This window comes from Salvelinus alpinus, chromosome 23 (assembly GCF_045679555.1).
Source record: "Salvelinus alpinus chromosome 23, SLU_Salpinus.1, whole genome shotgun sequence".
Taxonomy (NCBI): domain Eukaryota; kingdom Metazoa; phylum Chordata; class Actinopteri; order Salmoniformes; family Salmonidae; genus Salvelinus; species Salvelinus alpinus.
In genome coordinates, this window is record NC_092108.1 from 41365197 (window position 1) to 41389692 (window position 24496).

The 24496-nt window shown below is 43.8% G+C and overlaps 1 protein-coding gene and 1 non-coding gene across 3 annotated transcripts in view; both read right to left on the bottom strand.

The window, feature by feature from the left end:
* Nucleotides 1–9067: 9067 nt before the first annotated feature.
* The window catches only part of LOC139551015 (SPRY domain-containing SOCS box protein 4-like), a 98853-nt gene continuing 83424 nt past the window's right edge, over nucleotides 9068–24496 (bottom strand). For both annotated transcript variants that reach the window (XM_071362346.1, XM_071362347.1), the window contains one exon: nucleotides 9068–10323. In XM_071362346.1, the coding sequence (XP_071218447.1) occupies nucleotides 10196–10323 (128 nt within the window). In that variant the 3' untranslated portion in view covers nucleotides 9068–10195. The remainder of the gene's footprint in view (nucleotides 10324–24496) is intronic.
* On the bottom strand, nucleotides 15579–15655 carry trnaa-ugc (transfer RNA alanine (anticodon UGC)). The gene has a single exon. It is a non-coding gene; the product is annotated as a tRNA-Ala (tRNA).

Below are 24496 nucleotides of genomic sequence, written 5' to 3' on the forward strand. Positions count from 1 at the left end.
CTCAGCCACTGTAAACTGGATATGAATGGTGTTCAATAACCTTTGGCATGTTACTGGAGTTGTTGAGGCCTGTACGCACCTGTTTGTTTGCCTGGCTACCAGACTCCTTGCTACGGCCAAACGCTATGCCACGCCCACGGAAGTCCGTTTCTTCTTCGCAATGAGTCTGGACAGCTAGGAAGAGGTGAAGCGAGAGAGATAACTGGGCCCAAAATCAGTCTTCTCCAACAGGTGGTGTTTAAAAAAATAATAATTGTACGGCTGTCAGTGACTGTCGAATTACAGTTGAAGTCGAAAGTTTACATACACTTAGGTTGGAGTCATTAAAACTTGTTTTTCAAGTTTTAACAAACTATAGTTTTAGCAAGTCGGTTTGGACATCTTCTTTGTGCATGACACAAGTAATTTTTACAACAATTGTTAACAGACAGATTATTTCACTTATAATTCACTGTATCACATTTCCAGTGGGTCAGAAGTTGACATACACTAAGTTGACTGTGCCTTTAAACACCTTGGAAAATTCCAGAAAATGATGTCATGGCTTTAGAAGCTTCTGATAGGCTATTTGACATAATTTGAGTCTATTGGAGGTGTACCTGTGGATGTATTTCAAGGCCTACCTTCAAACTCACTGCCTCTGCTTGACATCATGGGAAAATCAAAAGAAATCAGCCCAAAACTCAAAATTGTAGACCCCCACAAGTCTGGTTCATCCTTGGGAGCAATTTCCAAACGCCTGAAGGTACCACGTTCATCTGTACAAACAATAGTATGCAAGTACAAACACCATGGGACCACGCAGCTGTCATATCACTCAGGAAGGAGACGCGTTCTGTCTCCTAGAGATGAACGCACTTTGGTGCAAAAAGGGCAAATCAATCCCAGAACAGCAGCAAAGGACCTTGTGAAGATGCTGGAGGAAACGGGTACAAAAGCATCTATATCCACAGTAAAATGAGTCCTATATCGACATAACCTGAAAGGCCGCTCAGCAAGGATGAAGCCACTGCTCCAAAACCGCCATAAAAAAGCCAGACTACAGTTTGCAACTGCACATGGGGACAAAGATCGTACTTTTTGGAGAAATGTCCTCTCGTCTGATGAAACAAAAATAGAACTGTTAAAATGACCATCGTTATGTTTTGAGGAAAAAGGGGGAGGCTTGCAAGCCGAAGGACACCATCCCAACATGAAGCACGGTGTCACGGCTGTTGAAAGGAGAGGACCAAGGTGCAGCGTAGTGAGCGTACATTTTATTTTATTAAATCAAAATGACTCCGAACAAAACAATAAACACTACAAAAACAAACCGTGAAGCTCAAAGGCTATGTGCCCTAAACAAAGTCAACTTCCCACAAAACCAGGTGGGAAAAAGGGCTACCTAAGTATGGATCCCAATCAGAGACAATGATAGACAGCTACCAAATACTAATTGAGTGTATGTAAACTTCTGACTCACTGGGAATGTGATGAGAAAAAAAAAGCTTTAATAAATCACTACTATTATTCTGACATTTCACATTCTCAAAATAAAGTGGTGATCCTAACTGACCTAAAACAGAGAATTTTTACTTGGATTAAATGTCAGGAATTGTGAAAAACTGAGTTTAAACATATTTGGCTAAGGTGTATGTAAACTTCCGACTTCAACTGTAGGTTAAAACATTTTTTTATGCCGTATTTGCTACGTGTGGTTTATTTGATCGAGTAGGAGTTTCGTAATGCTTAGGTTGTTACACGAGTGTACTGACATAAATAGGACACGTGACATCCCGGCAACTTTGAGAAAAACACTTTATATTGGAGTTGTGTCTGTTGTTCACACACGTATATGCCCTCTCATTGGCTAGAATAGTCCCACCTGATCTTGCCTTCTCCTGACTGCCTTCTATTTTTGAAGACATTTATTTTCATTGTTAGAGCAGCCACTTGAGTATCTGGTCAATATAATGTATAATCTGTGGTCTGGATCTCAGAACCTCCCTGACTCTTCACCAAATGCTGACACATTTAGGATCCGCTTTAACCGACATCTGCAGAGCAGTTGTTTTGGAGGTGTCGGAGGTGGAACTGCGTTAGAGCTGTCAAATCCACAAGCGGCTCCTGGCATTATCCTTAAAGCGGACATTGCCATTGGCTGCACGGCGTCGAATTAAGAGAAATGTAATTTTATTTATTTATTTTTTCACCTTTATTTAACCAGGTAGGCTAGTTGAGAACAAGTTCTCATTTGCAACTGCGACCTGGCCAAGATAAAGCATAGCAATTCGACACATACAACAACACAGAGTTACACATGGAATAAACAAAACATACAGTCAATAATACAGTAGAAAAAAAAGAAGAAAAAAAAGTCTATATACAGTAAGTGCAAATGAGGTAAGATAAGGGAGTTAAGGCAATAAATAGGCCATGGTGGCGAAGTATTTACAATATAGCAATTAAACACTGGAATGGTAGATGTGCAGAAGATGAATGTGCAAGTAGAGATACTGGGGTGCAAAGGAGCAAGATAAATAAATAAATACAGTATGGGGATGAGGTAGATAGATGGGCTGTTTACAGATGGGCTATGTACAGGTGCAGTGATCTGTGAGCTGCTCTGACAGCTGGTGCTTAAAGCTAGTGAGGGAGATATGAGTCTCCAGCTTCAGTGATTTTTGCAGTTCGTTCCAGTCATTGGCAGCAGAGAACTGGAAGGAAAGGCGACCAAAGGAGGAATTGGCTTTGGGGGTGACCAATGAGATATACCTGCTGGAGCGCGTGCTACAAGTGGGTGCTGCTATGGTGACCAGTGAGCTGAGATAAGGCGGGGCTTTACCTAGCAGAGACTTGTAGATAACCTGTAGCCAGTGGGTTTGGTGACGAGTATGAAGCGAGGACCAACCAACGAGAGCGTACAGGTCGCAGTGGTGGGTAGTGTGTGGGGCTTTGGTGACAAAACGGATGGCACTGTGATAGACTGCATCCAATTTGTTGAGTAGAGTGTTTGAGGCAATTTTATAGATGACATCGCCGAAGTCGAGGATCGGTAGGATGGTCAGTTTTACGAGGGTATGTTTGGCAGCATGAGTGAAGGATGCTTTGTTGCGATATAGGAAGCCGATTCTAGATTTAATTTTGGATTGGAGATGCTTAATGTGAGTCTGGAAGGAGAGTTTACAGTCTAACCAGACACCTAGGTATTTGTAGTTGTCCACGTACTCTAAGTCAGAGCCGTCCAGAGTAGTGATGCTGGACGGGCGGGCAGGTGCGGGCAGTGATTGATTGAATAGCATGCATTTCGTTTTACTTGCATTTAAGAGCAGTTGGAGGCCACGGAAGGAGAGTTGTATGGCATTGAAGATCGTCTGGAGGTTAGTTAACACAGTGTCCAAAGAGGGGCCAGAAGTTTACAGAATGGTGTTGTCTGCGTAGAGGTGGATCAGAGAATCACCAGCAGCAAGAGCGACATCATTGATGTATACAGAGAAGAGAGTCGGCCCGAGAATTGAACCCTGTGGCACCCCCATAGAGACTGCCAGAGATCCAGACAACAGGCCCTCCGATTTGACACACTGAACTCTATCAGAGAAGTAGTTGGTAAACCAGGCGAGGCAATCATTTGAGAAACCAAGGCTGTTGAGTCTGCCAATAAGAATGTGGTGATTGACAGAGTCGAAAGCCTTGGCCAGGTCAATGAATACGGCTGCGCAGTAATGTCTCTTATTGATGGCGGTTACGATGTTGTTTAGGACCTTGAGCATGGCTGAGGTGCACCCATGACCAGCTCTGAAACCAGATTGCATAGCGGAGAACGTACGGTGGGATTCGAAATGGTCGGTAATCTGTTTGTTAACTTGGCTTTCGAAGACCTTAGAAAGACAATGTAGGATAGATATAGGTCTGTAGCAGTTTGGGTCTAGAGTGTCACCCCCTTTGAAGAGAGGGATGACCGCGGCAGCTTTGCAATCTTTGGGAATCTCAGACGATACGAAAGAGGTTGAACAGGCTAGTAATAGGGGTATAGCTAGCAGTTAGCAGACCGGGGCTAACAAGTTAGCAGAAGGGCCTTTGGGGGACGTCGCGATGAAGGTAAGTCTATTTTTGCCTCTTCGTGCGGTGACGTCGATAGACCAGTCGTGGATTAGTAGGGTTCCAAGTAGCTCTAGGTAGCTAGCAGGCCGCGGTTAGCAGAATGGGCCTTCAGCGGACATCGCGCCTGTTGGAATCCTCAGACAGATTATGTCGGTATTCCAGTCGTAGAGGATCGGCGGGGTTCCGTGCCTCGTACCGGCAGTAGAAGGGGTCCGGATATTGTAGCCCAGGAGTGGGCTTCGGTGGTAGCACAGGAGCCCTAGCCGGGCTAGCTTCAAGCTAATTGGTGCTTGCTCTGGGATGGAAACGCTAGCCAGGAGTAGTCACCCGGGATTGCGGTTAGCTAGTTGCGAAGATCCAGATGAAAATGTTCAGAGTTTGCGGTAGGAATCCGGGGATATGGAGAGAAAAAAAATAGGTCCGTTATGCTCTGGTTTGAGTCACGTTGTGCGAACTGGCGAGAGCTTTCCGAGCTAAAGGTTAGCTGATGACCGCTAGCAGTGGTTTGCTGGTAGGTAGTTAGCTGGCTAGCTTCAGTTGAGGGATTCCAGATCCGAAGTAAATAGAAATACTTTAGAAAAAAAACAGATTCACGCCACATTGGGTGAGGCGGGTTGCAGGAGAGTATTTAGAAGGTGAGGTTTAGGAAAATATTTTTAAAAGATATGCGAAGAAAAAGATATATACAAGGGACACGACAGGAAAAAGACAAAGACGTCTGACTGCTACGCCATCTTGGATTAACTGATGCAGCTTTGTTTACAAGTTCGAACACAGGAATATGAGATGTAATCACCTCGATCAGGATGATAGTAATCTTCATTATTTAGGTTAATGATTCTTCAATTTGAGTGTAATTATTTCTATATAGCCTACACTTCCTCGTTCTGAACTTCATGAGTGGGGTGGGTGTGGCCTTGTGACAATGATCTTAAGAGCAGCTGCTCACCAATTTGACGGCTCCAACGCAGTTCCACCTCCAAAACATCCGCTATGCGGGTATCTGCTATCGCCGGTAAACGCTTGATCTGATTGGATCTAGGCCTAAAGTACATACGTAGCAAATGACAGAGCAGCAGAAGAATTCAGTGCGAGTCATCAGGCTACCTGTGATGTAAGTCAGGGATGGACAACTTTGATGTGGGTGGGAGCCCCCCAAAAAATCTGAACTCATCATGAGGGGCCACAGTGGTTTGCGGGTCAGCATACCCACATCCATACACACACATGCAGTCAGAGCCAGCAATTGCCTTTTGGGGGCCCTAAGCAAAATGTTTTTAATATGATATCTGAGTGAGAGACCCCCCCCCGGGCGGTAATTTGACTCTGATTACTACAAGTTTAGATAGATGGCCGCTAGACTAATTTATCAATCTACATCTGTTTTGCTGACATGGGCTAATTCAGTGACATAAAAAAAGAAAAACAGCTGATGCACAACCACATTTCTAGACTGCACCTTGTGTATTCTAACAGTATGTTGAGACCCCGAATGAGTTCCTAAAACATTTTTGGGATATTTCATTTTTTTGTTGGGGGGGGATTGATCCGCGGGCCTACAAAATGGCAGGTGATGTAACACAACCAATAACAACCCAGGTCTGTATCCATGACTAAGGCTGGGATAAACATCCTTCTATTTACCCAATTCCCATCATCCCCAAAGAAAGTCACACTCTCTAGAAAGGTTACGCATCAATGCACTGCGTTTCACGCCTAGGCTGCTTTATTGCCGCTTTACCACTTAAGAGGTCATTGGAGATTTGGTTTGAGGAAATGGATGCTGGATAATGTCCACCAAGAATATGAGAGGAGAGATAACCTTTCCCAAGGTTATTCTCGTTTTATTCCGTCGGTAACAATTTGTCTTTTAAGGCTTTACAGTTGATATCATCCACTAGTGCTGCACCTGAGAACCTTTCAAGTTATGAACAAGCTTTGAATACGTTTTTAACCTCAGTAGACCTACTGTTAAAGTTTGGGAATTAATATTTGTATTGCCTGTATTCGGATGCCTTATGAATATCTTTGAAAGTTAATGCAAAGTAGTTCCGAATAGCACCATTTCGATCCTTCGTCTTTACAACACGCCGTAGCAAAAATACGTTTCTACACCTTCCTGCATTTACGTGGATTATTGTGGCGGCAAAAACCTGCAAACTGTGGATCCACAGGACCAGGATTAAAGAACACGGTTTTAAAGAGAAGAGTAAGTTTGAAGCGGGATCGATAGGCAAGCCTATCCTCCTTGTCCTCATGCAGAACAATGCTAACAGACCTTTGATCAAACCTCAGCTACTCCATGTAGTCTTGTTTTCCGATAACATTTGAGATGCCTCCAAAAAGATGAGCCGGGGATCAAAGAAAAAAAAGCCAAACCTATTTCAAGGCCGGCACGGAAGGACAGTGTCACACTGTCTGGCATTGATTTCCAATATAGCAATCCCTTACACATCGCTATAGGGAGACTGGAGACTCAGACGGATTGTGTGAAACTCTGATATACACTACATGACCAAAAGTATGTGGACACCTGCTCGTCGAACATCTCATTCCAAAATCATGGGCATTAATATGGAGTTGGTTCCCCCTATTGCTGACATAACAGCCTCCACTCTTCTGGGAAGGCTTTCCACTAGACGTTGGAACATTGCTGCGGGGACTTGCTTGCATTCAGCCCCACACGAGCATAAGTGAGGTCGGGCACTGATGTTGGGCGATTAGGCCTGGCTCGCAGTCGGCGTTCCAAATCATCCCAAAGGTGTTCGGTGGGGTTGAGGTCAGGGTTCTATGCAGGCCAGTCATGTTCTTCCACACCGATCTCAACAAACCATTTCTGTATGGACTTCGCTTTGTGCACGGGGGCATTGTCATGCTGAAACAGGCACGGAATCGGAAGCACAGAACCATCTAGAATGTCATTGTATGGCGTAGCGTTAAGATTTCCCTTCACTGGAACTAAGGGGCCTGCCCCGGACCATGAAAAACAGCCTTGTTGGCAAAAAAAAAAAGCTAACTTGTTGGCACTATGTATTCGGGCAGGTAGAGTTCTCCTGGCATCTGCGAAACTCAGATTCGTCCATTGGACGGCCAGATGGTGAAGCATGATTCATCACTCCAGAAAACGTGTCTTCACTGCTCCAGAGTCCAATGAAGGCAAACTTTACACTACTCCAGCTTGACATTGCGCATGGTGATTTTAGGCTTGTGTGTGTGGCTACTCGGTCATGGAAACATTTCACGAAGCTCCCAACGACCAGTTCTTGTGGCGATGTCGCTTACAAAGGCAGTTTGGAACTCTGTAATGAGTGTTGCAAACGAGGACAGACGATTTTTATGCACTTCAGCACTAGGTAGTCCCGTTATGTGAGCTTGTGTGGCCAGCCACCTCGCGGCTGAGCCGTTGTTGCTTCTAGACATTTCCACTTCACAATAACAGCACTTACAGTTGACTGGGGCAGCTCTAGCAAGTCATAAATTTGACAAACTGACTTGTTGGAAAGGTGGCATCCTATGACAGTGCCACGTTGAAAGTCACTGAGCTCTTCAGTAAGGCCATTCTATTGCCAATGTTTGTCTACGGAGATTGCATGGCTGTGTGCTCAATCCTATACACCTGCCAGCAACGGGTGTGGCTGAAATAGCCGAATCCACTCATTTGAAGGGGTATCCACATACACTATATTTATAAGAGTCACATTGTTCAGCAGAGTTGAAAGCACCGTGCTGGCAGATGCCTGCTCCACTATCCCGAGTGCCACATTTGGGACATGCACTTAGCATACCCTTTGAAGATCCATTGTTTTCACTAACGCACAAGTCCGTGTATCAATAGCTGGTTGTACACTAGAACGATAAAGGGAAAGTGATTACTTGCTAATATGGATGATTGTTAATGAGACCATTGACAGCTACAACATTCAATCTATTACTAGTTGTTCATAGGGTAATAAAAATAAAACTGGTTCACATTGTTGTACAGTATAGTACTAATTCAGTCAATTTATCTCAATATGGATGTTGGTCCATATGGCCCAGCTTTACTGTACAGGCTATATTTACAGCTAGCAGTCTGACCGACGCACAAAAATGCACTTTTGTTCAAATTAAAACAACTTGCTTTGAGATTCAATGGTTGAGCTTAGTGGAGTGGTTTGGAAGCGAGGAGGAAGCCAAATTGCTGGCCTTTTTTTTTTTTTACATCTGTATTTAACTAGGCAAGTCAGTTAAGAACAAATTATATTCAATGACGGCCTAGGAACAGTGGGATAATTGCCTTGTTCAGGGGCAGAACGAGAGATTTTTACCTTTTCAGCTCGGGGATTCGATCTTGCAACCTTTCGGTTACTAGTCCAACGCTCTAACCACTAGGCTACCTGCCACCCCATTCCCAAGAAGGTAAACCCTCTTCAGACCTAATTTAAGATGTTCTAAGGACGTGTCCACTTGAATTCAGCACTGATCATCCACTTAATATCTCTAATAATTTTTAGGGCTCATAGGAAATGACCCCAGCATGTTTAAATAGTCTCTAGTGGGAAAACTCAGTTTCTAGCTAATGGCTCCATTTACTAAGTCTACAACATAGAGATTTGAGGCTGAGAAATATGGAGTGGGAGGTAGCTAGAGAGAAGTAGGGTAGAGATGGAACGAGAGGTAGGTAGAGATGGAGTGAGATCTAGAGTAGGTAAATGGAGATAGGGGTAGGTAGAGAATGAGAGAGTTAGGTAGAAATACAGAGAGGGGGTAGGAAGTTGTCAGATGCGGTCGAGGGATGACGAGGTTACACAAACTGTCACAGCTGGATTTGAGGATGCCCTGGTTTCCCCTGAGCGTGACTGACGGTATAAACAAAGAGGGAGAAAAACACGTAAAAAACAAAATCTGCCTTCCTTGGCTTTTATCCAAAAAGAAAGAAACGCACACACACACACACAGCTGGCAGCCCAACCTTGATACGGAGGAAATTACCATCCAAGAAAACAAATGTTTTTTTCATTCACTTGGCTTTTATTCACATTTCAGATCTGCCCATACATTCCACTGTGTATGCCCCCGAATGGCCCTGGTCTCCCATCCAAGCAGGCAGATATAGATTAAAACCATCAGTGATCGTATAATAATAATGATAATACTAATAATTAAAGCAGCATCCGGTTTAAAAAGCCTTAGGGTGACAGCGCTGATCATCATCTCCCATATCGGTGTAGTATATTTACCTGAACGTAACCATCATGATCAATTAAAAAAAGAAACTACCTCATGATAAATAAACAGTCATCGTAACGTTATCATCGTCGTCAGAATCATAATCCACACTACGAATAAAATATTGGGCACAAACTCAGAAATAAAAGTGACTCAAGCCTTCTCGAGAAAAAAAGATGACTGCTATGGTGTGTGGTCATCCACACCCCCTCCCAAATTGGCTGCTGTGCCATTTTTTCCCCTTGCATTACTTAACATAGATCCAGAAAAACTAGATGTGTAAATCTAGTAAGTCCAGAACTGGCATAGTCCTTTAATGGGTCCTTTAAGACAACGGGGCAGATATTGTATGTTACCAGAGAGCTAGTGGGCTCCAGGCCAGATTGAACTGGAAATGGACCGAAACACATCTGAGCTCTGTAGAAAAGTCCTGTGTCTGCCTGCCGACTGGACAGGACATTGTAGGAGGCTGACTATAGAGTATCCAGTAGCAGTGATATGATTTCAAAGGCCTCCCGGGGTATTTAGTGTGCTTTCTAGGCGCCGTTCTCACTCAAACCAGCAGATGGCAGTAGTCTCCTAACACCCATACTTCAAAGTGACCGTGGACCATACCAGTCCATGAAATAGGGGCTTCATTGGAAGAGAGGTACAGCCATCACTAACTGTAAAAGTCCAAACGTGTCAAATCCCCGAACAAAAGTATCAATCATCCTCTGGGTCAAAAACCTGAACACAAGTGTCTATCTATTCATCGCAGAGCTTAATTATCCCACAATGTAAACATTCTGCTTCCGGCATCCGCCGTTGTTCATTCGACCCCCCCTGACATTCTGTCTATCTTCCATCACACTTAGTTCGCCATGGTTTCCGTCCGGGTGGTCCCAGTTGGTGGAGCGTGGTTTGGTCATTGGTACTGCAGGTAATTCTTGAGAGACTGGGGTAAGGGCAGGGACTCGATGTCCTGGAGGCGCTCTCGGCCCAACGCTACCCGGGCGGCCCGACGACACAGGTCCATCAGGGGGAGGGGCTCCGCTGTAACCAGGAAGAGAAGGGGAAAGGTTAGTTAGTGGTTTTTACAATGAAAAAAAGTCTGCAAAATACAAAATTCACTTTTTACTGTTCGTGACAAGGAAGCAGGATATCTGACAGTATGACATGTCTGTAGATAAGTGACAAGTGTCGCTGGTCAAAACATTTAATTTATACTCCGGTGGAATGTCTGTAGAGTAGTGTAAACTGCCAGTTTCCTTGTGGCACAGACATGAAAACAGTTCAAGTCTCTGCGACTGTAGCAACGTCTGTTGTCGTGGTTACCGGACTGCCACAGCAACCAGACCAAATCCTCCTGTGACAAGATGTAGGAGTTCTAAAATTCCCCAATAGAATGAACTACTTTTATTTCATCACACTGTGGCATGAAGATATTTTCTGTAAGCTCGCCATTACCTTGTAAATAATGATAATGTCGGTTTATTTTCCTGTAATAATGCATAAAAAGTTAAGAGTTAAGAGGTTGTCAGCTATAGTTAGCTAGCAACGAACCAAGACATTGTTTAGAAAATTACTTTCAGTTGCATGGCTTGCTAGATTGACAGTTACTGAATTCCGTTTTAAAACGGATGGGTTTCTTGGTGTTAAAATAAAGAATGTATGCTATTTGGAGCAACGGGCTGCTGATGTTATGCGGAGGCTGTCCTATGGTGCTTTATACTTTTTCATAAATGACGAGTTTGATGTCGGACGACAACAGGATGTTCATTTAGTCGCTACGCCAATTGCCTACAGATCCGTCGATAGACGGTATCAGTTCAGTGTATGCGTGCATGTGTATGTATGTATGTATCTGCGTACTGTAGGTGTTAAACTATGCATAAAAAGAGAAGCACACAAGCAATGGTGTAATTCACCTCCTCTCCCTACCACTTTCCAGCTGACGCTCCCGTCGATCACCTTTAGTGCCTGCTCCCTTTCACAAGGACTTATAAATTACACCCACAGCCCGGTTGCTAGAATGACATTATTGCCTCCCATCTGCCTAGACACGTTTCCCCATAAAGACCCTAAGCCATGACCCATATATCTACAGTACAAAGGCGTTGCTCCTACAACCTTAGAACTTGGGCTGCATCCCAATACGATTCAATGTCTTTCTTTACTGGTGTGTCCAGTCACTCTTGACTATCATTATATTAAAAATCTTGGGCTGCATCCCAATACCCTTGAGGTTTCTTTACTAGCCTCCTTTCCCTCTGGACTATTATTAGTATGTGAAAAGAATGGGTGTTATCATACTGATCGGGTGAAGAAGAGGAGACAAGGACAGGTAGCTGCTACTCCATCATGAAAACACATATTTGTTGACATTTTATTAGTGAAGTGGAGCCACCTTTGGATAAACTAATTACAAATGTCAATCTAAAAAGGGACAGTGTTCATTTTCATGGTTCTGTTTGACTCGTCTCCTGCAGGTTTTGATGAAAGGTATTGTTGCTAGTGAATTATGAGACACTTTCATGTAGGGCTGCCAACTTTGACTCAAATCAAAAATCAGGGAGATTGATTACATTCCATGTATTCCTTTCAGTCGGTCATGTACCCAATGACTAATGAAAACTTGCTATGTCCTCATTGAGGTTTTACAGACGTGTTCAATAAGCCTTATTTATACACTTTTGTAATATTTATGAAATGCATATTGTTATATTTGGTAGCACTTATTTGTTTTTCCTTTGCCTCCAACCCCCTACGATGTGTAGAACGGATGTGGGTGGGGCCAGGTCTACATAAGGGTGCAAATTTTAAAAAAATCACAAAAGCTCTGACGAAGGCCGTGAGGCCGATACGTAAGCTTATTAAATATCGGTGATACTATCAAGAGCAGTGTGCGGTTTCCTTTTTCCTTCAGTCGGTCATTCATTAAAATATCCTGTAATAGCTTTACTGCTCATACTCGAGTTGTATTCCTTGGGGACTCTAGGCTGAACTGGAAGGGTTGGCAACGGCAACACTACTTTCGTTGTGCATTGTTGTGTTTTGGGACAGCAACCTTATCTAATTAACGGAAATGACATGTTCCATTTCACCCTTGCCGTTAGCTCATACCGCTCTCCGATTGGCCCCTTGGCTCATATTCAAAACCTTTGACATCACACGGTTGGGTGGATGGTTGGGAGGGGGTGGGGGACATGTCCCTGAATGTTCTATTCCACCCTTGCCGTGAGCTCATACCGCTCTCCGATTGGCCCAATAACTCACATTCAAAACCTTTGATTGGCTTAATTACATCATACGGTTGTGCGGATGGCTGGGAGGGTTGAGGGGCATGTCCCTGTCCATGACCTCTGTGACCCTTGCCATCAGTGCCAGTGGAGGTTGGCCCAGGGATAGAAGATGGCGGGAAGCAGAGATGGACAGCACCGGAGATATGGATATATGACGAGATGCGGATGTCTGCCTTAATGGGAATTGTTGTCCACAGAGCGGATTGGTGGATACATCTCATTGAATATTTTCTTTGAATATTCAATGAGAGGTGTTGACATGAACCGCCTGTATTGAACGGACAGTCAGATCTGCTGACCTGTACATAGACCGTCTCGAACTTCAACAGAGACAACTCCGATATGAAGCGGTTTTTATCAAATTTGCCGGGATGTCACGTGCATCACACTTATCAGTGCCCTCGTAACAACCTAAGAATTACGCAACTTCTATTAGATCAAATAAGCCTCACGTATCAAAATAGCAATTAATGGTTATCTTGACTAAAATCGACACTCTCTCACTGGCCACAATACAAAAACTCCTCACCAGCTTAATAATTAAAGAACTACTTAATGTGGACAGATTTTGGGCAGAGATCGGGCTCTCGCTTCACCGCTCTCTGGTACCACTCATCCAGATGGAGAGAGGAGAGTGTGTGTGTGTAAGGTGACATACCACGCGCTGTTGCCTGAGGGACGCAACACCACAGTCGTGCTACAGTACAGCTTTGACAAAAAAACAGAAACTGAAACGTTGGCCACTGAAATAAAATAGTGAGCACAATTCAGATCGATACCCATAATTTCTAAACCATTTGTCTCATCCATAAGCCACAAAAATGGAGAAAGAGCTTTGAAACGAACAAACAAAACGGGGTCTTGCCTCAGAGTTTGTTGAAGTGACTCAAATTAAGGGAAATGGCAGTTACAACATTGACATACCCGTTTCTAACAGACCTGGGAGAGTTACGGCGTCATCGGAGGAGGCGGACACGTCGACACAGCCAGCGTCTCACCCTGCTGTCATTCTGTAGGAAAACACTCATCACCAACCTCCCACCTGTTCTCCTACCAGCACCGCTGAGCTCAAGGTTAACCCCACGCGTTCGAGACCTGTCCGTCTCAGATGATACACACACCCACGTGCTCAAAGTTATCGATACACGGTAATTCGTCAATACACACTCCCACACACTTCTCACTTCTCACATACAAATTACACAATACGTTCAGGCACACTTCTTACTATACTGTGTTCCTGTAACAATATGCAGGTGTTGAGAAAGAATCACAACCTCTGCACAGCGCTCTCTATTGCATGGCTATTAGGAGTGGGGCACTTATCAAATAACAGTAAGCAAATGCATACCATTACAGGAGGGGGAGACTAACTGGGTTCAACAAACACTGTTATTCTAGTAAATAGAGGAAACACGCTATGAATTACAATGGGTGAGTAAAGCACTAGGTTATACAAGGTGGCACACACACACACCGCCCGCCGGGAGTGTGAGCATGAGAACCAGCTCTGTCAGGTTAATGCTGGACTTAACCCCTCCTGTAATGGTATGCATTTGCTTACTGTTATTTGATAAGTGCCCCACTCCTAATAGCCATGCAATAGAGAGCGCTGTGCAGAGGTTGTGATTCTTTCTCAACACCTGCATATTGTTACAAGGCCCTTGTTATCTTGGCTAAATTTAGACAACAGAATAAAACAAACGGATGCCAAGCTGGCTTTGCCGTTGCCCCCAGGTAAATGGGAGAGTGCGCGTGCACGTGTCTTGAAAATAAAAGTGGGTGCGGCAAGCTGAACGTGCACCTGAAAGCACAAAACACGCGTAGTAATGTTCACGGTGCGCTAGCTACGAGAGAAAAAGACAAACACTTGACGCTAATAGAAAGATTTTTCCAAGGAACACGAGGCACTTTCTAAAACCTGTCTAAGTCTTAACAGTATATCAGCAGTCAAAAACACTGCCGATGAAAAGACGGTGTGGGCAGGCTTTTGCTCAAGCGCAGCACTAAACCACTCCAGATTCAGCAAAACAAAGTCTTGATTATTAAGCGGTTGGCAAAATCTGGTGTTTTAGTGGCAGGTTGGAAAAAAACCTGCTCGATACTGTCCTCAGCGTAACCTTGCAGAGTGCCATCCGTCTTCCAGTTGTACAGTAGACCTTCCATTTGTCAAGACCCCCTGACTAGCCAATGGAGGCTACTCTGTCATGCTGGCACTAAGGACACACAGACAGCGTCTTCTCTTCCCTCTGTCAAATCCTAAAAGCATTTCAGACGCACTGCACCACAGTGCGGGGAAGACTACGCCTTTACACTTGCCAAAAAAACAAGGCGGCCAAACATTGAATTTCTATTTTTGTTTTAGGATCTGTGTCGTTCTCGGTGACCTTAGTTTGCCTTTCCCCCCTTATTGGTCATGCTGTGTATCCTTCTGAAAATGGACCAGTGAAAATGCTTTGTACATCAGGATCTATATATCCCAAGATGTGTCCTGGTCTTTCAGGCGTACAATATACCAACGTATGGTTATCACATACTGTACATAGTGCTCGCTGTATGGTTTAAGCCCTGGCATTATCGAAAGTGAAGTGCCCCCCACGTAGCAGAGGACAGAAACATGCTACAATGTCATGGTACCCTAGAGCCTCCATTCCAGTCTGCTTCTGCTTCAGCCAACCTGTCATCGTCTCGCTAAGGCAGCAGAGCACAACTCTAGTCTATGAGGGCCACAGTCCTGCTGGTTTTCATTTCTCCCTGGAACTTAAATGATCAATTAAGGTTATTGACTGGCTACAGAGTCTACAGACTTATCGATCAGGTATAAAAGGAAAAGGTTGAAAACCAGAAGACACGTCGGCCTTCGAGGACCATCCGGAGCCATGCGTCACTGTTACATTTACATTTACGTTACATTTACGTCATTTAGCAGACGCTCTTATCCAGAGCGACTTACAAATTGGAAAGTTCATACATATTCATCCTGGTCCCCCCGTGGGAAATGAACCCTGGTCCCCCCGTGGGAATTGAACCCACAACCCTGGCGTTGCAAGCGCCATGCTCTACCAACTGAGCCACACGGGACCACAGACTGTTCTACAGTCAACAACAAAGCATTGTTAAAGAAAGAGTCTTCAGCCAGGTATTGAGGCTATATAACCCTATGAAGTAAAGTCTGCCAAACTCCCAAATACTCCTGGCAGACGGTTCAGAGAGAGTGCAGACCTGTAGACACCACTCCATCTGTTTGAGGGATGAGCACATTCCTGCGTTTGATAAGTCGCAGCATGCTTCGTCTTCATTTATGACATCCACTGCCCATTAGCTGGGGGAAAATAATAATTTGTTCTTCTGCAGAGAAAGAAATAACTACTTGGGGGAGGCGAAGGATAGGGTTTTTCTGGTTCGTCGTTATGATTATTGCTCAAGCAATTTCTGGAGCCCGGTTGACAAGCTGAGGGAGTGAACATATCAAAAAAGGGGCACGTTTTGTAGCGAATCCAATTAATTTGAGCACGCTCAAAAGCTCTTTAGTGCTCAGTAGTGTGGGGACTTTTCTGCAGCAGCGCCGCTCTCAGGAGCTTAGCGAATATGGAGAGTCACCAGTAGAACTGAGTCACCCATCTCTCTTTGGGGAGCACTGGATGGTTCTCGAACAGCTCTGAGGGAATGATGACAGCCAGGTTCCCCCTAAACAGCCCGGTAGAAGGTTCCAGTTCTTTTTTTAAAGGCAGATGTTCTAAACTAGGACGTTACGCTCTGATCATTCAAAGTCTTCGAACTCCCTACGCTTGTCTGCTGATGACTTAACTTCAAAGAAAAGGGGACCAGTAAGTTATACAAGCCCTCACAAGATGTCATGCCTCAGTGGATCCCACTGGGAATGTAATCGAAGTGATACAGTCCTGAGTGATTAGTGCAGCTAGTAGTCTTTGATCAAGGAAAGAATGGGTCAGAGAGTTTATCACGAAGCGAGACACCAGACGGCTCAGGACATATTAAGTGGTGGGAAGTGGGAATACTGTACCACTGCTAGGGGATTCACAGCTAAAAAAAAACACCATTAGATAAAACAGTTTATAAAGCTGCACGTTGCAGTATGTTGTAGCAATTAACTACAGATTTGCCAACCCTTCGTCATAAGACGCATGAAAACACACAGCTATTTTACACATCAAATATTGTCACTTGGTTTCACGGATGACAAATGACAAGAAAATATACACTCATTACACATCACTTGTCATTAACTATTAATTTGGTCCGGTATGATGATGATGGCATCAATTACCACCACAATTACAGTACATAAGTACCCAAGATACCCTTAGTGGTGACTCACAAAGCCATTATTTGAACATAACGGCAGCAGCATCTATTAATGCTAGCTGATAAGCTAATGAGGCGAGTCAGGTTATGCAGCTAACTCGTTTATCAGGCCAGGCCAAGTCTACTGTAGTGGGAGGGGAGCCACATCTGATGGAGCGCTTGACATGACACTCCTTAGTGACATGCGAATAGACAGTAGTTCACAGCGGATTTACTGTCAGTCCCTTCAAAAAGCAGCCGGTGTAAAGTGCTTTTGCAGAATCCTGTAATACAGTGTTCCCCAACTCCGGTCCTCGAGTACCCCCAACAGCACACATTTTCATTGTGGTCCCGGAGGAGTTGAATGAGGTTCTACAACAAAAATGTGTACTGCTAGGGGTAATCAAGGACTGGAGTTGGGAAACGCTGTATTAGAGGATGCTGCATCAGCAGTCTTTGCCCCGGCTGCCTTTGAAGGGACTGACAATAAATCCACTGTGAAACCCTGCTCTAATATGATGGATTTAAAGATTTAAGAGGAAGATTTGAGAGAGGGGAAGATTTGAGAGAGAGAGAGAGAGAGAGAGAGAGAGAGAGAGAGAGAGAGAGAGAGAGAGCAAGAGAGAGAGAGAGACAACGGGCAGGGGAAAAGCTAGATGGACACTTGATCGATATAAAAGATAAATTACAAATACGAAAGCACTGTTTGCAGGTGGGATAAAGAGAGGGAGATAGACTGGTAGGAAGGGAGAGACCCATACACAGGAGGTTTTCCACTGTGATAAGTGTGCAGATCGCGTGTATTTGCATTGAACAATATGGCAGAAAGACAGAAAGACAGAAAGATACCAGAAGATCCCACGCAGTATGAAACCCAATCCTTCTCTCCTCCGCCCTTCTTCACTTATTTTCCAAGGGAATAGAATCGCCAGTGTTTGATCTGCTAATAGTGCACCCGTACCAGTCATGGTGGCTTTCCTATGAGTCATACACATTACAGTACTGTGAAGAAGCACACACGTTCTCCCCCGAGGCTACCATTAGCGATTAACGTGGAAAAGAACCCACGCGTCATATGATTTCCAAAGCCTCCAACAGAGTCCAATTCAATGCGTCCAATTGTATGCCTTTCATTCAATTCCATGCCTTTTGCATTCAAGGGAGATCCATACACACTGCAGCTACAGGATGATGATAACAATTGGATGCATCGGAATTGTTCAATGACTGCTTTTTTACATTGCAATTAGTGGCGTTGATCAACCTTCTCTGGGTCGAATTCAGCTGGGTCACCACCTTGGAAGAAGTTTGTTATGGATTGAATGGCTCCTTGACTTCCACTGTCTCTCAAGCTGCCTGGGAACATGAACAAGTGGGAAAGATTGATGAAAACACAAACTGATGTAGACACTGATATGTAAACATAAACAGACATGTAGACACACACAGTACCAGTCAAGTTTGGACACTCCTACTCATTCAAGGGTTTTCTTTATTTGGACTATTTTCTACATTTTTCCAAGACTGTTGGAAAAGCATTCCTCATGAAGCTGGTTGAGAGAATGCCAAGAGTGTGCAAAGCTGTCATCAAGGCAAAGTGTGGCTACTTTGAAGAATCTCAAATATATTTTGATTTGTTTAACACTTTTTGGTTACTACATGATTCCATATGTGTTATTTCATAGTTTTGATGTCTACACTATTATTCTACAACGTAGAAAATAGTACAAATAAAGAAACTCCAGGGTTTGAGTAGGTGTGTCCAAACTTTTGACTGGTACTGTATATAAACACGGATACTCAACTCTGCACCTTAGAGGCTGCTGCACTATATACATAGACATGGAATCACTGGCCACTTCAATAATAAAGCTTATGCATCTCAAATATACATACTGTATTCTATTCGACTGTATTTTAGTCAATGCCACTCCGACATTGCTCATCCTAATATTGATATATTTCTTAATTCCATTCTTTTGTGAATTGTTAGACACTACTGCACTGTTGGAAATAGGAACACAAGATTTGACACTGACGCGGAGACACAGACGTGGAGACACTGACACGGAGACGTGTAAACACAGATATGGAAACAGAGACGTGTAAACACAGATATGGAAACAGAGACGTGTAAACACAGATATGGAAACACAGACGTGTAAACACAGATATGGAAACACAGACGTGTAAACACAGATATGGAAACACAGACATGTAGACAGATATGGAAACACAGACATGTAGACAGATATGGAAACACAGATTTGGAAACGGACATAGACAATTGCGAATACACACACGCGCAAATAAACTCTACATGCGCACGCACTGCTACCCACACCCATTACCACAGGAGCAAATGACTTGCAGAATTAATATTTGACCAGCTTCCCAGTTCTGCCACTGGCATATTTACAGAGGCAATATAAGGCTTTGAGGCGCTCTCAAGGACAAATGAGACTGATCCCCACTGTGGATAGAAAGGCTCTCCTCTAATCCCAGTACATCAGTGGTAGCTACAGTATGTGAGAGGGGAACGGCTGGGGCTGATTATAGGTTTATCAGGACTCATGTAGTTTAACAGGACCAAGGCACTTGCCATTGGCCAGGAATACAGAAGCAGTCTACTGCAGTTTGATAGTAGAGTACAGGACCAGCGACAGCTTTCACATGCTCATTCAATGGCTAACGTTTCCTGCAGATCCAGAGGGAAATCCCCATATTGTAGTGTTAGCATTATGCTAACTAACTATTCAAACATCTACGTTTCTGGGGAAACTTGATTAAATGCAGTACAGTGTCAACACGTGTGGGTGTTTGTCGAGACAGATAATCCTCTTTCCTCGGTACAGTATGATACAGCAGCCAGAGCTAATGAGCTCTCAGAAGCAAAAGCTGCCAATGAAGGTCTCTCTCTAACGGGAGTCATACAAAACACAGACACATCCAGTAAATATTTAGACATCCAATAAGGATGACAAAGGTTATCGGATTGTAGCAGCCACGCTAACTGTACATGTAACCCTGGGACGAGGTTGTTAGCAAGCTGCTCACTTGACTTTGTTATATACACTGAGTGTACAAAACATTAGGAACTAGTGATGCGCAGATATGACATTTTGGGCCGATACCGATATCCGCTATTTTCCTTGCCAATAAAAACGATACCGATAACTGATATTTAAAATTTTAGCTGCCCTTAAGCATTCTAGTACAGTTAAATTGTTAACACACAAACACGGTCTAAGGCACTGCATCTCAGTGCAAGAGGTGCCACTACAGTCCCTGGTTCGAATCCAGGCTGTATCACATCCGACCATGATTGGGAGTCGCATAGGGCAGCGCACAGTTGGCCCAGCGTCGTCCTGGTTTGGCTGTCATTGTAAATAAGAATTTGTTCTTAACCGACTTGCCTAGTTAAATAAAGGTTACAAACACAAACACCACTGACCAAAAAGTTATTTTGTTGGCATTTACTTATGTCCCCATTACCAGTAAAACATAATCAAAACCTATTTCTTTCACTTACTTGCTGTGCTGTTTCGTTGTTCAGTCGTTTCATTCTCAACCAGGATTTCTATGGAACGCCGTTTGGGTCTTTGCGTGTCAAAAAATATACTATTTAACACGTCAAATAAGCTTGTTGACCAATCAGGACCTGAATATGACTGCATGTCACATAATCATTTAACACGTTCATACATTTTTTCATGTAGTTATTACACTATCACTCGTATGTCACATGTCAGCGATTCATCGATACGTATGCTATGATGCTTGTAAAGTTGTCTCACGCACCTACAGTGCTGGTCATAAAAATAAAAAAGCTAGCTAGCTCATGGATGCAAACAATGTTCTTCCCCAAAAACATAGCAAAACAACATCTGTTTCAGTAGCTATAGTTAGGTGTCATCATCTAAAATAACCCTAATTTATGAGAACCATTTGATTAATGGTGGTCGGACCCATCTATGTGAAGCTAGCCACAATAAGGATTAGCCACAATAGTGGACTTTGCGGTTAGCCGTCAAAATAAAATTGGCATAATTCTACTATTTGTATTCATTCCATCACTGTCAATGACATACTGGTATTTTCCACTATTGTGCCTGTGCCTGTGCCTAATCCTTATTGTGGCTAGCTTCACAACACATAACCCGGTCAAGCCTCACTAGCCAGATGAAGCTAGCTGGCTGCTTACAACGTTAGCTTTGGGAAACAGGGTTAAGTAGCTGGCTAGCTATTTATTTTCACGAACTGAAGTTCAATTTTAATAGGCGAACAACAAGTGGCAACCTAGCTAATACTTACCTCACAAGGATTCCTAAATCATTGCTAAGAATAATGAAAATTACTGCAGTTTCTACTGGTCATTGTTTTCAGGCTGGTTGTATTGGTGCTAGCTAGGTACCAAGCTAAAGCTAGCTACCCCAAAAGTTGAGGTTGAACAAATGATGCCTCATTACCAACGCGGTATTGTAAACACATCGTTCGTGGCCGGTGTTTGCAGACTTTTTTGGTACAGCTTTGACAGTGCTACTGTATTTTTTTGACACACAAAGACCCAAATGGCGTTCTATAGTATGTATGTCGTGAAGCTAATAGCAGTGACGCTATTACTGTGTAACTCCGGTAGGGCAACATCTGAAAAATAGCGCTCTTGGTAGTGTGTACCGGTGCTCGACCAGTCAGCGAAAGCCAACATCACCCACGACAGAGAACAGTTGATTGTCAAGGGCAATGAACGCCATTATCTTGGCTTTAATGGATTTCGCATTTAAGTTGTCTCGCTGAAATGTTTTTACTCTTTCAAATGACTGCTTGACTTGTTGACTGCTCAAGCCACACAGCAGACATTGTGGGCTAGTTTAGGAATGCTGTGTTGCATGTATAGCGTAAAATTTTACCTGGCGTCATTACGTCACGTACCTACGTTATATAGGTAATTATAAGTCTTTGCTAGCTAAAGCTCCGCCTTATCTCAGCTCATTGGTCACGATAACACCCACCCGTAGCATGCGCTCCAGCAGGTATATCTCCCTGGTCATCCCAAAGCCAACAAATTGGCCGCCTTTCCTTCCAGTTCTCTGCTGCCAATGACTGGAACAAATTGCCAAAAATCACTGAAGTTGGAGACTAATCTCCCTCACTAACTTTAAACATCAGCTATCTGAGCAGCTAACCGATCGCTGCAGCTGTACACATCTGAGCAGCTGTAAATCGTCCATCCAATCTACCTACCTCATCCCCATATTGTTTTTAATTTACCTTTTGCACCCCAGTATCTCTACATGCACATCATCATCTGCACATCTATCACTCGTGTTAATTTGCTAAATTGTAATAACTTCGCTACTATGGCCTATTTATTGCTTTACCACCTCACGCCATTTGTAAACACTGTATATAGACTTTTTCTATTGTGTTATTGACTGTACGTTTGTTTATTCCATGTGCAACTCTGTGTCGCACTGCTTTGCTTTATCTTGGCCGGGTGCAGTTGTAAATGAGAACTTGTTCTCAACTGGCCTACCTGGTCAAATAAAGGTGAAATAAAAATAAAAAGGTATGCACTTCAGTTTTGACATCGGTTTTGCAGATGTTGGCATTTTTAGCTAATATCGGCCAATTCCGATATGTTCACCGATATATTGTGCATCCATATTAGGAACCCCTGCTTTTTCTATGACAGACTGACCAGCTGAAAGCTATGATCCCTTATTGGAGGTCACTTGTTAAAGCCACTTCAAAATCATTGTAGATGAAGGGGGAGACAGGTTAAAGGATTTTTAAGCCTTAAGACAATTGAGACATGGATTGTGTGTGTGTGCCATTCAGAGGGTGAATGGGCAAGACAAAATATTTAAGTGCTTTTGAACGAAGTATGGTAGTAGGTGCCAGACCCACAGGTTTGTGTCAAGAGCTGTAACGCCGCTGGGTTTTTCACGCTCAACAGTTTCCTGTGTGTTTCAACAATGGTCCACCACCCAAAGGACATCCAGCCAACTTGACACAACTGTGAGAAGCATTGGAGTCAACATGGGCCAGCATCCCTATGGAACGCTTGACACCTTATAGAGTCCATGCCTGGATGAATTGAGGCTGTTCTGAGGACAAAGGGGGGGTGGGGGTGCAACTCAATATTAGGAAGGTGTTCTTAATGTTTTGTACACTCATAGGCATAAAAAGGCAGAGGGCTGTGTATTCAAGCTACTCCAAGATTCCATAAAGCACTAGCGATGGAATTTGGAATCCATTTTGGTTTATGCCAATATCAATAGAAAACACCTAGTTTGCCCGAAAATAACAATAACAAATGAGAGAACAGTCGTAAACAAACAAGCTCACACAACACACACACACTAACCTCCCCTCCACCCACACTACACACCCATAATTGTCCTCAATAAAACAATAGACAGGCGGTGAAATAAATACTGTAATAACGGCCAACGACATCTCAGAACACATTACTTCCTCCTATGCCAACAACACGAGACCGGGGACCCAAATGTTGTCCACAACACCAACTTCCTGCGCTTTGATATTCTACTCTCCTGCCAGCGGTGTCCAGCACCAGTCAGGGACAGAACAGGGCAGGGCTGGTGAGGGGTAATATAAACAAACCCTCACTGGCCGCAGCTTTTTATACATTACAGTAAATCTCTTAACAGTTACAGTGTCCTGTGAGAGAAATCAGGTCGTTGGTTCTCTAAAGGCAGCCTGTCCCTGAGATGCCTTTCACCAAGCAAAGCTGAAGTAGCCTGGTCCAAGATCAGTTTGTGGTAGTGTCTTGCCATTGGTGTTACACTGACCATAGGAGTTGGGAAGACCGCCCATGCAGGTCTGAGACCGGGCTAGGGCTGAAGTGGACATATATCTTATTCCATCTGACTATTGAACCATTTTTATTATTGTTTTCAGGATTTTATTTATTCTAGTTATTTATTCTAGATTGAATGATTTAGAATGCTAACGATGTCTGACAGGCACTGTGAAGTATTGTCATCATCATTAGGCAGGCTTGAAGGGGCGAGGGGCTTATTGCAGTGGTTTGATAGAGAATTAAAGCACTTTAAAAAAAATTGAGTGAAATCAAACCTTGTGGACACAAAAGAAACCGACTGACTGTCGATGAAAGAGAGAGTGAGTGAGGGAGAGAGGGACAGAGCGAGGAAAAATTGACGAGGGGAAAGATGGAGGGGAGAATGGGGGCACCAGATGTGAAAACGAACAGGATCAGAGTCTGGGTCACTATGTTCAGGAGATTACGACAGCTCTCTCTCTCTCCTTCCTCCTCCTCCTCCTCTCATTGTCTCCGTCTTACTCTCTCATGGTCTCCCTGATATGCACTCTCTCACTCATGAATAAAACGTGTGACGTAAACTTGTATGCAGGAGTCAGTTTTGATGGTGAACTGTATGGGTGCTCAAATTCCCAGCACCGCAAGCATAGGCAGCATGTTGTGTGTGTGTGAGAGAGAGCGAGCGAGCGACCTATCCACCCCCTACCACCTTAAGTCCTCATTACCAGAGAACACACTGACAGCGCTGTTTCTGGCCGAACAGAGAGAGGAGTGGAGGACAGTGCACAGTTCCTCATTTAGATAAGAGGGC